Below are 16,185 nucleotides of genomic sequence, written 5' to 3'. Positions count from 1 at the left end.
ATTCTCTTTTATCCTGCAGTATGTTCACTACTGTGTGTGTTTTGCAGAAGAGGGAGGAGAGAGGTATCGTGGCAGATATTTTAGCCATAAATTTTCAAAGATGCAGATGCATAACTCCTATGTTCATACCAAGTATGATGAAATGGTGCTTGAAGATGTCTTCTATCTCAGCAGTCCCCAGCATTTTTGGCACCAGGGACCAGTTTCATGGAAGACTATTTTTCCATGGACTAGGGGGTAGGAAGATGGCACAGGAGGCAGAGCTCAGGAGGTGATGCTGTGTGGCCCAACTCCTAACAGGTCACAGACTGGTACAGTCTGCAGCCTTGGTATTGGGGACTGCAGACATTGTATTATTCTTTTATTTGTGATTACTCTGAAAAGGGCCAAACTCTCTTTCTCTTGATTTAAAAAGTAATGAAAATAAACACTTACAGAGAGCTATGTGTATGGAGTATGAAGAGATACAGAAACAAGCAGTGCAGGAAGAACAAAACAGTCGGGTCTAACATCACTGTCTTAGTTATAAAAAGTATCGGCATACAGGTGTATCAACCCAGCTTATATGTGGAGAAATTTTGACATGACCAAAAAAAAAATATATATATATATACTACCACACTTTGATAATCATCAATACTGTGCGGATGTTCAAAATAAACACCATCTTTAACTGTTAACATTATTTTATAAGTTTGGTGCAAAGAAGTTCATTATAGTGATGTTTATTAACAAAACTGGAAATAATCTAATCTTTCAGAATGAGAGGAGTAGGTCAATGAAATAAGGTTTATTCAAACAGAATAACATGACAATTAAAAGATAGATGTAGATCTATGTTTACTGACAGAGAAAGGCAGTCATTATATGCTATTAGGTAAAAAGGAATCATAAGACAGTGTAAACCCACTTTTGGAAGTGTATGTATTTGTTATATATTAATATATTAATATGTATATGTGTATACTACATGTATGAGAGAGATGGAAATATGTCTAAAATGTTGATGTGTTCATTGGTGGCATAAGTGAGATATTTTTTCTTTTAAAATTTGTATGATCAGTATTTTCACTTTTCCTTCAGTTATTATGGATTATTTTTGTAATAGGAAATAAAAACTGCTAAACTAGACACCAATATACAAATACAGGCCCACACACATACGCAGAAGCAGCCCTTGAGAGAATTACACTGAGTAATGAGGCTGGAGTAACAGTGTTTGAGTAACAGGGCTGGAGTAACAATGTTTGAATATAACAAGGCTGGAGTAGCAATGTTTGAGTAACAAAGCTGTAGTAAAAATGTTTGGTATAACAAGGCTGGAGTAACAGTGTTTGAATAACAAGGCTAGAGCAACAATGTTTGAGTATAACAAGGCTGGAGTAACTGTTTGAGTAACAAGGCTGGAGTAACAATGCTTGAGTATCAAGGCTGGAGTAACAGTGTTTGAGTAACAAGGCTGGAGTAACCGTGTTTGAATAACAAGGCTGCAGTAATAGTGTTTGAGTAACAAGGCTAGAGTAACAATGTTTGAGTATTAAGGCTGGAGTAACAGTGTTTGAATAACAAGGCTAGGGTAACAATGTTTGAGTATCAAGGCTAGAGTAACAATGTTTGAGTATCAAGGCTGGAGTAACAATGAGTATCAAGGCTGGGGTAACAATGTTTGAGTATCAAGGCTGGAATAACCAGTTGCAGTGGCATGACTCTAACCCTGATATAAAGGTTATAGTTCATTTAAGAAAATAATGAGAAGTTTCACTAATGAAATCAGCAGCCAAAATAATTGAAATAAAAGCATATGACATACTTGGCATTAGTAGTAACCTCACTATATGTTCAGTTCCCCCTTTCCATTTCCCTACCCCTCATATCACCTTCCTTATTCTACTTAGTCTTCCTGTAGGTCTGAGGTCCTGAGGTCCTGAGGTCCTGTAGGTCCTCAGCCAGGCAATTTTGATGTCCTGGAGGCATTTGGTAATACCTGGAGACACATGGTTGCCATAAGTGGAGGGATGGCAGTGCACCTGTGTCCAGTGGACAGAGACCAGGGATGCTGCTAATCATTCCACAATATGCAGAACAGACAACCACAACAGCCTAAATGCCCACCAACCAAGAATGGATTAACAAGCTGTGGTATATGCACACCACGGAATGCTATTCTGCCATTTGAAAAGATGGAGACTTTATATCTTTTGTATTAATCTGGATCGAGTTGGAACACAATTTTCTTAGTAAAGCATCATAAGAATGGAGAAACAAGAATCCAATGTACTCTATTCTAATATGAAGCCAGTAGATGAGTTAATACAGACCCTCATAAAGAAAAACTCAAATCAATTCAAGGTGGGGGCAGGGGAATGAAGGAGTGGGAAAGGGGAGGAGAGAGGGAGGTGGGGGGTCATGATGTATGGCACAGCTCTTGGGGCAGGACACGATTAGAAGAGGGACTTTACCTATCAAATGAAAACAGGGTAACCTAATTCTTTGTACCCTCAGCGAAGCTGAAACAATAAAAAAAATTATCTGTCCTCAAATACTAACAGTGCTGAGCCTGAGAATCCTACTTTTAATAAGAAGAACCAGGTCCTAACTCACTAATGGTTACAGTAGGGACATGTCTGAGATAGGAGTATTATAAAAGCCTCTGAACTGGAACAGCAAAGTGGACTTAGCTGTGTACAAAGGCTGACCACATGGTGTACCTGCCATATGACCTCCGCTGGGTCCTTTAATTGTCATATTATATGTCTAGCAGAGATCTTGGGTCACACTCTTTTCCTATGGGGAGATTTATAGGATCTAGACGCATAATTTAGCCCACAGAGGAGAAAGTTGCAGCAGACAGACTTGCTTAACATCACAATAGTAATATACATACACGTTCTCCTTTGGGTCCTCTGTCTCCAGGTTTTCCCATGATACCCTGAAAGACAGAGGTCAACACTGACAGTCACTACTTGCCAAGATTTTCTACCAATCTGATTTGACCTAAAGGTTGGTAGGAATTCTGGATGCAGCCTACATTGGAATGTTTATCTTAAACGATATTTTCCATACCTGAGCACCTGGTAATCCATCTTTACCATTTATTCCCTGTAAAGACAAAAAGATTAATATTTCTAATTCTTCATTAACATAATTAAACGGGTAACTTTTTAATCATATTTCTACTGAGATCTTAGTGATGTAATGTGGTGAAATGGAGAGCAAATTAATAGAATGAGACAGCCCTGAGTTCAAATTTGGACTCTGTTAATCACTAGTTCCATTGACCTTGCTCGAGCAATTCATTTCATCTTAATGGCATCAGCCTTTTCACGTATACAGTGAAGAAAATAATAACAAACCTAAAAGCTAAGAAATAAGTAAAATAACATGAAAAAATGCATAACCCAGTGCAAATAGTCAACAAAAGTTCTTTCCTTTTCTTATTCTCCTATTTGGTCCATCCTGAGAAACAAGAAGGTGACTCATGGCACAAGGTGGTTGGGGGATGGAGTGTTTATTACCTTCTAACAAGTTTTCCAGCATGGAGAGTCGTTCTCAGTAAATAGTCTCAGTTGCTGCTGGGGGAATTTCATAACACGGCCAGGGCATGATCCTACCATGAACTAAACTATCAGCCAGAGACCGATTGTTATTTTTCATTTAGAAAATACAAAAGAAAAGCAGGATATCTGTAATCGTGGTTTTTGGCAAAATTAAATAGTGACCTTGTGTTAGAAAACTCAAAGTCTCCTGAACTTTAAAAAGTAGCCCCAGAAGTAGTAACAAAGGATAGTCCTGCTTGAAGATTTTAAGAGTGGGAGAACTGTTGGCTGGGAGATATAAGACAGAAAAGTACTTCTGTTCAAATCAGATACCCGGGGTTCAACAGCAGAAGTGTTTTTGAGATTTGATTTGATGAGGGGGATCAGGTGAGGAATGCGATTTCTTAGCCAGCAGGCAACTGAATGGCCGTGCTCCCCAGAAACACCTTGGAGACTTCTATAGTGCCACAATGGATTCTATGAGCACAAAACTGTACAACACTGCTTGTTTTTACTGCTGTAAATTACACCGAAATCTGTCACAGCTGATAACCCAACCATAGTCCCTCAACTTCTCTGAAACGTCCTGGGAATTACTGAAAGTACTAAGAACATGTTACCTGAGGTCTATGGTTCAAAGAATTTATTACACCCAGGAACACAAGCAACAAAGATAAAGCTGATTGAGGAGAGGCCCTGAAAGAAACAGCTGTATCATTTGAATAAAAGAAAGTAAATCTAGTGGAAAAATGTAACTCACGTTTTTGGTAATAATATAAGAAAAGAAATAACACTATGCCTTTTTTCCTATCTCTCATGATTTATCAAAAACCATCATGAGTGTTCCATTTTGTACATTGTGGTGCTACTTTCTATCCCTGCTTTCAGAGATATTTACAATAACTCACACATATTTGCTCCTCTCCACTCTCATCTCATTGATCTGCAAGGGCCCCAGGCCCGGGTATAACCAGCTTTCTATTCACCCCACACCTGCATCTGAGCAGCTGATTGGTTGACGAAAGTCTTGTATTTTTGTTCAACCTAAACGTAAGCAGGAGATTGCAAGCAGCCTCTTAGCATGACCAGATTATCCTTCTGTATTTTCCAGTTCGATCCCCTTTCCCTCGTTCCAAAGGGATCCCTTTATCCACTTTCCTTTCTCTTCAAACCTTCGGCTTCATCTGCCTACTCCTCACACTTAGCTAGGGCCTCCATTCTTCTTTCACTGAGAAAATAACCAGGAGCGATCCCCTCCCCACCCCTCTGCCACATCCTTCAACCTTTGTGGATTTGTACCCCAATTTCTTCCTCTTCCACCCCAGTGTTAAGAAGGATGTACTGTCTGCCCCTAGTCAAGACCAATTTCCACTTGTGAGTAAAACATCAGCTCTCCCCTCTACTCAAAGTACTTTATCTCCACTCTCTTCTGTCATCAAATTTTCCCTTTTAAAAAAAAATGTCTCCTCTTAACTCTACCATTCTTATCAAGACACCAACAGCCATACTCTCTCCTGCTAATGACCTTTGCATTTCCAGATCAGTGGAGAATGATCAGCCCTCATGTTACTTATCTGTATAGTTATCACTGCTTTGTCTTTACTCTTCAAGCACTGAGCTCACCTGACATCCAGGAGGCCTCAGGAGGCACCTTCTTGGGCTTCCTTGTGGGGTCCTCTCCTAACAGTTGAAGAACCCACTTCCCTTCCCCTCATGGTGAGTCCACTCTGCCCAGGCTCAGTCTCTCCAGTCCTGGCCACTCCAGGAATTCCAGGTGCACCTGTGCACTGCACACTTGGCACCTCCGCTTGGACATCTACTAGTGCTCCAGTGTGAGCACGCCCCCAACAGGGACTCTCGGCTTTCCCCACAAACCCACGGAACTTCCATCTGCCCTGTTTCACCAAACAGCACTGCTCTCACGTAGTTGCTCAGACCCCACACACAGCACGCTCTGATCTGAACCTTTCCCTCACACTTGCCGTCTAGCCTGCAGGCAAGTCCTCCTGCTGGCTCTCCCCTCGGTGCACATCCTAAGTTCCCCTACGCGTGACCTCCCTGTTGCAGTGACGGTCACATCTCACAGAATGGGGTGGTGCTTCCTCACTCTCAGCTTCCACTCCGCTCCTCACAGAGTACTTACTTCCCATACAACAGTCAGAGTGACCCGTCATTTTTATACCTTTCTAGAAAATCTCCAATGGGTTTCCATCGTATTTCAAATGCAATCCACACTCCAGCCCCTGGCTGAGAAGTTCCATGCGGTCTGGCGCTGCCTGCGTCTCCCTCAGCAGCTCGCCCACTCCTCTTTCACATAGTTGGCTCTTCTCTCTCTCTCTCTTTTTTCCACATGGTTCATTCCTGACTTCCCATTTCCTGTTCCCTGACCTCACCTGGTCACTTCTCTACTCGCCATTTCCTCTTCTTGAAACAATGTTCTCTTGACCTCCCTGTCACTTGGTCTCTCACTTCATGCAGGTTTCTGCTCCAATGGTGAGCCTATTTCTCTTAGTTCCGTATTTAAATGACACTCTAGGGCTCCACTCAGAGGTTTTCCTGCTGGAAACCGTGTGTGTGTTTGATTTGGGTTCCAAGACTAGAATGCAAATGCCATGAGTTGCTAGCACCAGAAAAGTGCCTCACATATAGTAGGAGCTCAAGAAATATTTGTTGAATGAACAAGTTGCTTTTAGCCTAATCTCCTGGGACCCAATGGCAAGCTTTTATGAGATGGCTTTCAGGGTGCGGAGATGGAGATTTGGTACAGGGAGGTAAGATGAAGGCAGAGAGTTAAACTAACATCACTGAGCACCTCCGTGGCCGGGCCCTGGACATGCATTCCACCTGTCACGTCATGGAATTGATGCAGGAAGCCACATTGAGATCCTCCTGACCCTAATTGCACATGGTTTGCATTTTTTCATGTTTTCTTCTCTGAGGAGCTGCCGGCCACCAGCCCTGAAGGTTCCACAGTGCTGCTGAACCAGCCTCATGAGCTGTGCCCTGCTTGTTCTCCTTCAGTCTCCCCAATCTCCTACCAGGCCCCTCTCCCCACAGGCACCACAGCAAATAAACAAGCAAAGGGAGCAGTGACCTTCTATCAGGAAGAAGGCAGACACAGGATGGGCCCTACTCATCTTTATATCCCCTCCCGAAGGGCCTGGCACATTCTTAGCAAACAGCAGGGACCGGATGAATTTATGTTGAACTGAGTGATTAGGAATGATGGCTACAATGTCACACCAATGCCACACATCAGTAGCCAAGAGCTCTTGTAGGACATGGGGGATGACACATTTGGTAGCAGTGATTTATAAAAATGTAAGGACAGCGACCGTTTATAAAGGAGCGAATTTGAGAAAATAGCTTCTACCGTCATCTTTAGCTTAACATATAAGTATTATATCTGTGGGCCTTTGGTTTCATTATCTTTTAGGATGTGACAGTCCACTTTAATTTTTTTTAACTCTGCTGAGAACATTAGACTTAAGAAGTAATGAGTCTCGCAAAATGCACCATAGGTGTGGTCCCACCGATTACCCTCCCTCCACCCGATAAATTCATCAATGTATACAGCTATGATTTAATAAAAAAAAAATTAGTCTAATTTTCTGGCACTTAACACAAAACCCCTTTTCCACCATTGTTTGAGATATAAAGATACCACATCGATATCCAGGAGACTTGGAAATTGCCTAGTCAAATCCCAGAATTTCTGAGGCAACAGGTGAGTAGGTAATGCTTAGAACATTTCCCAAAGGGACAAATATTAAATATTAAAAAGTACTTACTGGCTTTCCTGAGGGTCCTTCTGGTCCAGGGAAACCTATATCTCCAACGGGTCCTCTCTCACCCTATAAACATGTCCACAGACAATAATTAATTGCCAAGAAATGCTTTAAAACTACTTTCAAACAGAACACAGGTACAACTGTTATGAAAGCAACTGGCAGCTCACCGGCTCTCCTGGAACGCCTGGAAGCCCCGGGGCACCTGGTTTTCCCTGGTAAAGCAAATTGAAGAGAACAGTTAGGAGCCAAATTACGGAATGATGTCGTGAGCTTTTCTTGCCCACTCTGAGTTTACAGGGCTACCGGGGCTGCGGCTGTCCAAGTGAAAGTGGCATCCTCAAGGGCCAGGGTGCAGGGACACATACTCAGTTCCAGAGTCTGTAAGTTGCAGACTAGAGGGGGTTCGCTGAGTGTCTATTTGTGTGGATGGCAGAGGGGTGGGCGGAAAGACTGTTTTTGAAAGTATTAAACAGTGTATCCTGACTACTAGCACACATCCTCTTGGGCCTATCTTCTTGTTAGCTCTTCACATTGTGGGCAGTGGAGGGCTCAGTGTATCAGAGACGTGTTTCCTGGGCTTTGAGTTTCACAAGAGGGTTTGTAAGTTTATAGTGAGATCGCCTGAAAAAGTGTGTTTGATTCAAAAATCCATGTTTTGTTGAAAGGGAAAGGAGGAGATCAGTCTGCGCCGAAGCACCGTGGCTCGGAGGACTAACAACAAGGAGCCCCTGGAGCAGGCGGACCCCAGGGAGCGACGGGAGCCGACAGCCGGCAGAGACGGCCAGTGAAGGGCCACAGTGTCCAGGCCAGCTCATGGTGTTTGCCTCTCAGAAAACCACCCCTGGCCCTTGGACGTAATGTGGTTTGACAATGTGGGATCTAAGGTAAGGGGCTGAGAGCTTAGAAAGCCTGGTAGGTTTGAGGAGATATACAAAGAAGACGGCTTTCCCTACTGGCTGCTTAGCATTTTGGCCTCACGGGTACAGATGGGGCTGGGCGGTGAAGTGAGGCAGACACAGGTTTCAGACAGTATCCCCGGCTCCCCACAGCTGTGCAATCAGGAGCTCCTGATGTTCCTGTGGGCCTGAGCTGGGGGACGTGGTGAAACAGAGAAGACCAATGTCCAAAAAAAAGGGTCTTGGTGTGGGGCAGCGGGGGTGATGGAGCGTTCAGGCCTTGAGATCTGAGTCAAGGGCATTTGGGACATATATGGAAGGCAGCAGCAACCCCAAAGGTCAGGTAGGCCCAGCAGGGAACTCAGAGCATCATGGAGAGGCCATGCTAACGGGAGGCCTATCCCACGACCAGAACTTGCCTATGCTCCCTGCTGTTTACCCCAATGCCTGCCTGGGAGAGAGGAAGAGAGGAGCTCTGGAGAAATCCCCTGGGTGTCCCTGATTGTACTGGAAAGGGGCAGACTGGTCTGTTCTAGGGAAAGCAGACTGGGTCCTCTTAGTAATCAGCTGAGTGACCGTGATGTGTCTAACTGGCTAGGCCTCCACCCTGCCTCAACCAGAACAATCACTTTTTGGAAAAAATTGTTTCTTATCATGATAAAATATACATAACATAAAATTTGCCATTTTAACCACTTTTAAGTATACAAAGTACATCTGATGGTACCAAGTATGTTCGCCCTGTCATGGAACTATCATTACTGCCTGTCTCTGCACCCTTTTAACTGTTTTATTTTCTGAGCCAGAGGACAAAGGTGCATTTTTAAACAAAAAGGTGTATGTTTGCAATATGTAAAGTGTTTGCCTCTTCCTATTTCTGTAATTGTCAGTTAATGTTGTTAATTATAAGATGTAAGAATTGCTTCAGAAGTAAACGCGTCACATCATAAGCATGCAAATACGGTTGGTAGGCTAGCTGCATGCTGTGAAATTGTCAATGGCATTCCTCATTTGGATTACCTTTGAGACTGTTGCTTATCTTTATTTTAATTTAAAATTAATAGGAGGGCCTTGGCACCCATAGCTCAGTGGTTAGGGTGCTGGTCATATATACCAAGGCAGGTGGGTTCGAACCCTGCCCAGACCTGCTAAACAATAATGACAACTGCACCAAAAAAAAAATAGCTGGGCATTGTGGCAGGCTCCTGTAGTCCCAGCTACTTGGGAGGCTGAGGCAAGAGAATGGCTTAAGCCCAAGAGTTGGAGCTTGCTGTGAGCTATGAGGCCATGGCACTCTCTACCAAGGGCGACATAGTGAGACTCTATAGTGAGACTCTACTCTTTTTTAAAAAATAAAAAAGTTAATAAGAGGGTATAAATGTTTGGGTTGCACTGTTTCCAATTCTAAGGTAAAGTTCAAGTTGTGGTTTTGCCCTTCACCTGGGGCGTGCTGACCACCCTCGTATCGTGTGCTGCGTGTAGCCCATCCTTTAAATCCTGTCAACAGTGGCTGGTATTTCTTTCTTCTTGAAGATAGACTCAATTTAGGGTAATAGCAAAAGTAATTTGTGGTCACACTTGAGTGAATACAGTGGGAAATTAATCTTCATTATATCACATGAAAATAGAAATGGGATGTGCGTACAAGAGGGGCAGACTGTAAGGATGCTTTGGGGACAAACAGAATTTCAAATATGCTGCCAGGAATGGCAATGAGCAGGCCAGTGGAGACGGGATGGGGTTAAGTGTGTAGTCAACCTGCAAGAATACTCCCTTGTATAAAAACATTCTTGCCAAAGAAAATGTTTCCATGTCACTTTCACAATCCCACAAATGATTAACTTGCCCTAAAAAGGCTAAGTAAAGGGATGTCATCCTCTATAAAGGATACCAGCCAGGTGCTGTGGTGAGTGCCTATAGTCTCAGCTACTCAGGAGGCTGAGACAAGAGGATCTCCTGAGCCCAAGAGTTTGAGGTTACTGTGAGCTATGATGCTGCAGCACTAGCCAGGGTGACTCTCTCTCTCTCTCTCTCTCTCTCTCTCTCTATATATATATGTATATATATGACATAGATGATGGATAGGGTTCTATTTTATATTATCAATAGTAGAGTGGCTGAGTGGCTCCTGGGACTTTAAGGAATGGGGGTGCATGGGTAGCAGGGGGTGACAGTTGGGGCTCTGGGTGGTGTTAGGTGTCAGTAGATGTCATTAGATGGTGCAGGGTGGTGACGGTATGTAGGACCCTTTCTTATCTTTCTCATGTTCTTAGGATTCAAGCACCTGCTTTCCATCGACTTTCCTGTAATGAGATCTCGTACCTGCCTGGCAGGGCACCTAGCATGAGGATAAATGGCCTCTTATTCATAAAGCGTGACCACAAAATTTTAATTAGAGCATCATGAATGAAGATCATAATGATCCCTTGGGCTCAGAGAAATGATTTCAACCTTTCTGGGAGCCTTTCCTATTCATTTGAAAAGACCTTGATAAGATTAAAACATTTGACACCAGAGAGCAACAAAAATGATTGAGGGGATTGAAGGGCTAGTTCACCAGGAAACATTAGCAGCCGTAAAGCTCTGCTAATAACACCTGGGTAGGGGATAACTCAGCAGATTGCAGCTTAATACGAGGAACTTAAAGTACGCGCCAGAGGATAAGAACTCTGCCTTCTGAAGACTGAGAAACCTTGAAATATGACAAGAATAGAGAAACAAAACAAGCTTTCCAAGGCTGTGCTCAGATATTAATGCACAGTCACAGGTAACTGGGTTTCCCCTCCCCTCCATGAAAGTGACCTGAGAAGAAAAAAAAATAGACAAAAAACAAGAAAAGGGGGAAAATAAAGAATGGAATACATATATTGTTGAGGTGGGAAGAGTAGAGGTGGTTTTACTTGTTAACTTGGAAGTGTCAGGAACCTCATACCATGGGAGTTACCGTATGCTCCCAGCCCTTCTCGGTCCCTGGCTGTGGGTTTATCACGGAGATAGGAATGTTCACCAGTGAAAATTATGTGAGATCATCTGAACTCACCGATATCCCAGCTACTCCTGGGGGTCCTGCTGGGCCTCGATCTCCCTGTTGGGATTAAAAAAAATTGCTACTCATAATAATATCTACAAAATATTATACAATTAATTCTCAAATAATAATTTGGATTTGGTAAAGCTTTTCTTTGGGTCATATAATGGTTTGGTTTCTTTGGTTACTAATATCAACTGGTGTGAACCTCGTAGGCAGATGGGGAAATGAGTAGCCAATTGAGCCTGTTAACAGCTTTTTAAAATATAAAACCAAAGTAAATGATAGTCTGAAGGAACACAGGCATTTGTGTTATCACTTCTGGCACCCATGTTTAATAGAATTTAAGTCCATACAGCTGGACTTAGCCAATGCTTTTATTCAAAAGGTCATTACTATTATTCAAATTGGAGGTCCCCAATCTTTTTGTCACCAGGCACTGATTTCACAGAACACAATTTTTCCATGGATGGGGTTGGGGAGGCATTAGATTCCCGCAAGGAGCGTGCAACCTAGATCCGTCCTGTGTGCAGTTTACAGTAGGGTTGGCTCTCCAGTGAGAATCTAATGCTGTCCCAGATCTGACATGAGGCAGAGCTCAGGCAGCGATGAGAGTGATGGGGAGCCCCTGTAAATACAGACAAAGCTGCACTGCCCCCCCCCATCACCCTCCTGCTGTGCAGTCTCAGTTCCTAACAGGCTACGGACCTGTACCCAGTCCGAGGCCTGGGGGTTGGGGACCACAGATTTAAATGATTAAGCACACTGAACATCTCTTACAAAGCTTTTCCTATCTTTGTCTCATTGGATGTTGGGTTAGAATAAAAAGATCCAGAATTAATGTTTTGTAGTTCTTTTCATTTGTCCGATCAGAAGATTCCTTGAATTGCTCTGAGCAACAAAGTAAGTCAATTCCTTTACAAGAGGCAATGTTGCATTTTAGATAGAGCTGACAATGCTGAAAATACTAATGATTATATATACAGGATAATAAAATGGCAATTTTGTTGGGCATAACCTACATTTAAGAACCTTTATAACTTCACTCAGAGACATAAAAGAAGACTTGATTTACTGAAGAGATATACTCTGTTCTTGGAGGGCAAGACTATGTTGTAAAGGTGTCATTGGGACCCAAGCTAATTTATAAATTTAATGCAATCCCTACACAAGTGCAGTTTGATCAAATGATATCAAAGTTTACTTGGTAGAACAAATAAATAAGAGGATAGAAAAACTAAAAGAGTAATAGAGATACTAGCAACACCAATATCTAAGAAAAGCTACAATAATCAGAATAATGGAATATTGGCATACCAATCTCAGAAATAGACCAGCATTTATAATAGAATTTTAGTAAAGACAAGGAGTTATTATTCAACAAATAGTGCTAGTAACTGGATAATATCTTTGAGAAAGACTTGATTCCTCTCTTTACATTCCCATATAAATTTCATATAGATTTATGCAGAATAAAATCATCCAAAATAATGCTCAAATTCCTTAGGCATCAGAGAAATGCAAATCAAAACTACAATGAAATATCCTCCCTCCACAGTTAAACCAGACTTCATCAAAAAGAAGGGCCATAATGAATGCTGGTGAGGATATAGAGTAAGGGGAATCCTCATATACTGTTGATAAGAATGTAAATTAGAGCAACCACTATAAAAAACAGTACGAGGGTTCCTCAAAAAACTAAAAATAGGGCTGCCACGTGAGCCCACAATACCACTAGTGGGTATATATTCAAAGGAGGGGAGTCTAGTGTATCAAAGAGACACCTGCCCATTTTTATGGCAGCACTATTCACAGTAGCCAAGATTGAATCAACCTAATAGTCTGTCAATGGATGACTGAATAAACTGTGGTACGCATACAAAATGGAATATTACATAACCACAGAAAGAATGAAACCCTGACGTTTGCAACCACATGGATGGGACTGGAGAACATTGTGCTACATGAAATAAGCCAAGCACAGAAAGAGAGACCTTGGGCGTTCTCACACATATGTGGGAGCTAAATGCTGTTATTAGAATAATTGATCTTGCAGAGACAGAGTAGAATGATGGTTAGCAGAGCCTGGGAAGGGTAGCAGGGAAGGGGGATGAAGTGGAAAAGGTTAGCAAGTACAAACATATTAAAATATACTTAGATAGTTAGAATGAACAACATTTGAAAACACAACAAAGTGACTACAGTCAACAATTAGAGAGGAAGTAGAGAGTGGAATTATAGTGTTTCTAATACAAGGAAATGATAAACACCCGAGCTGATGGATACCCCAATTACTCTGATTTGATTAATTCACATTGTATGCCTGTATCAAAACATTACATGCACTATATAAAGATATACAGCTGTTATACACCAATAATAGTTAAAACTATTTAAAAAAATTTGAAAAGAAAATAATCCGAAGTATAAAAAAGCTAGAAGACTACATTACTGATCATCTGATCTTGGTTAAAAATGAAGTAAAAGTTCTTTTGTGCATAAAAGCAAAACAAGAAATCATGAAGTAAAATAGCTTTAGATCTTGCAACAGTCAAGTTATACTTACAGTAAGATTAAACATAAAAATGAAAAGCCAAGACCAACTAGGAAAAAACTTCAACATGTAAGGGAGGATTAATGTTTTTAATATATAATCCATAGTTACCATCAAAAAGAAAAAAAGCACTAATAAAAAAATGAGAAAATGATGTAAGTAGGTAATATTCCTCAGTTTCATTCTATTCCTTTTAAATTATGGAATCTTCACCCTTGAAAGGAATATACTGGAACTTTTAATTCAATGGAAACATTTGCATATCTGATAAAGATTAAAGCTAAGAGGACTTCCCTCTGACAATATGATCCTCCCAGCATTTGGGTCTCTCATTTCCAAGGACCACCCTCCTCTAATAATCTCGCCTCTTATTCTCACAGTTACACCTGATGCCTTGTTCATAAACATATCTAGACCACCCCCATGAATTTCATGCATTCCAGTATGGGACCACCATTCCCCATTATTCTAATTTACTCCCTTGAGTATCTTGAAAGCCATGGCCTCTAATCCATGATGGTACAGATTGTTTACTATCTTTCACTCCCTGGGTTGTCTCTCTCCCTTCTTCACCTTCTCCCTTATTGTAATCACTCCTGTGTACTCCATTAACTCTCTTGCCCAATTCTTGCTTCCAGTATTCACTTTTCAAAAGCAGAACACTGATTAAATCCAACTCCCTTCCTATTCTGTGTCTGTACCTGAAAGCCTGTACATGGCTGGAGAAGCACACATGATCTCGCTGACTCCATGTCAATTCATGACACGAACCTCGAGAGGGTCACTAGGGCAGACCAGTCATCACATTTCTGTGGTCCCTGAACACTGTCTCTCTCAAGGACTTTCTCCTTAAATCCTCAACCTCTTTTCCCTGACTTACTCTCAGATAATGACATTGCTTCCCCAGCTCTGAGAAAATTTAAGCAATCAGAAGAGCACTTCAGCTTCCCACCTGCCAGCATCTCACCCCCATACTCTGGCTTCCCACCTCTGCTACAGATACCCCATTTATGCACCAGTCCCTTCCCTCTTGGCTATTTCAAAACATTGTTCCAGTAATTCTTTCCTCTCTCTCTCTGTTTCTGTTAAATTATTATCCCATTATCCCCATGCTCCCTCTTTCTACTGGGTCATCTATTTCACATATCAGCATTCTGGAATGTCTAGGCTTAAAAATCTATCTTATAAAACCTTGGCCCTACTTTGCTTTCTTTTGCAGCAAAACTCCTTGAGCATTGCTTATACTGACTTGCTGACCATTTTTTTCTTATTCTCTCTTAAATCAGTTCAAGTCCAGTAGGTGCTCCTAACAAGACAGTAAAATAGTAATAATTACTCTAGTCAAGGTCATCCAATGACCTCTACATTGTTAAATCCAGTGATCAACACTTGACATCCTACTTGACCCATCTGCTGTATTTGGGGCAGGTGATCATTCCTCTCGCCTTGACTCCTTATTTCCTCTTGACTTCTAGGATACCAAGTTTTCCTCTTACCTTCCTGGTCACTTTTCAGTCTTCTTTGCTCCTTCCTTCTTCTCTTCTTAATATTGGAGGCCCCCAGGATGCTGTCCCTGACCTTCTTTCTCCTCTTTCTAAAATTCTCTTGTCATCCCCCTATTGATTTTATCAAGTCACCTGACTTTAAGATAGCCTCTATGTGCTTAGGACAACCAAATTCATATCTCCACTTAGATTTCCTTCTCAAACTCTATACTTTTATAGCATAATTCCTACTCAATACTTTGCTATCTAGCTTCAAATTTGGCCTCACATCTAAAATTAAACTCCTAACAATCCTCCCTCTCCCAAACAGGCTCTGCTTAACCTGTCCTCATTACAGTTGATGACCACTCCATCAGGCCAGTTGTTCAGGTCTTAAACCTTAGAGCTCAGACCCTTAAACCTTAGGTCTTTGTTCTTCTTTATCCTTTCATACTCAGATTCAATCAATCAAAAAATCCTGTTGGTGCTACCTTCAAAATATAGTAGAAGCTTCATAGTTGACTCCCTCCTTACATTGACCACCACCTTAAGTTGACCTAATTTTTCTTACACCTGACAGGCACCACATGTACATATCAGTACAGGAGGCCTAGTTGCTTATGTTGGTCACCTCCATATAGTGACTGATTTCTTACAGTCCCTTGGGTGGTCTACCTGCAGAGGTTCTACCATATATCCAGAATCCCTTGGGTGGTCTACTTGCAGAGGTTCTACTGTAGATCCAGAATCCCTTGGGTGGTCTACTTGCAGAGGTTCTACCGTTCATCCAGAATCCCTTGGGTGGTCTACTTGCAGAGGTTCTACTGTACATCCAGAATCCCTTGGGTGGTCTACTTGCAGAGGTTCTACCGTACATCCAGAATCCCTTGGGTGGT

General features: G+C 41.9%; 1 protein-coding gene across 1 annotated transcript in view; it reads right to left on the bottom strand.

The window, feature by feature from the left end:
- Nucleotides 1–16,185, bottom strand: part of COL19A1 (collagen type XIX alpha 1 chain) — a 306,466-nt gene that overhangs the window by 17,466 nt on the left and 272,815 nt on the right. The window contains exons 41-45 of the mRNA XM_003789676.1: nt 11,264–11,308; nt 7,495–7,539; nt 7,328–7,390; nt 3,064–3,099; nt 2,885–2,929 (exon numbers count right to left, since the gene is read on the bottom strand). Coding sequence (XP_003789724.1) covers nt 2,885–2,929; nt 3,064–3,099; nt 7,328–7,390; nt 7,495–7,539; nt 11,264–11,308 — 234 coding nt within the window. The remainder of the gene's footprint in view (nt 1–2,884; nt 2,930–3,063; nt 3,100–7,327; nt 7,391–7,494; nt 7,540–11,263; nt 11,309–16,185) is intronic.

Source organism: Otolemur garnettii, unplaced genomic scaffold, assembly GCF_000181295.1.
Source record: "Otolemur garnettii isolate 467f Iridium unplaced genomic scaffold, OtoGar3 scaffold00035, whole genome shotgun sequence".
Classification (NCBI taxonomy): Eukaryota; Metazoa; Chordata; class Mammalia; order Primates; family Galagidae; genus Otolemur; species Otolemur garnettii.
The sequence above is the reverse complement of the archived record's forward strand: the minus strand, read 5'-3'. Positions and strand labels throughout refer to the sequence as shown.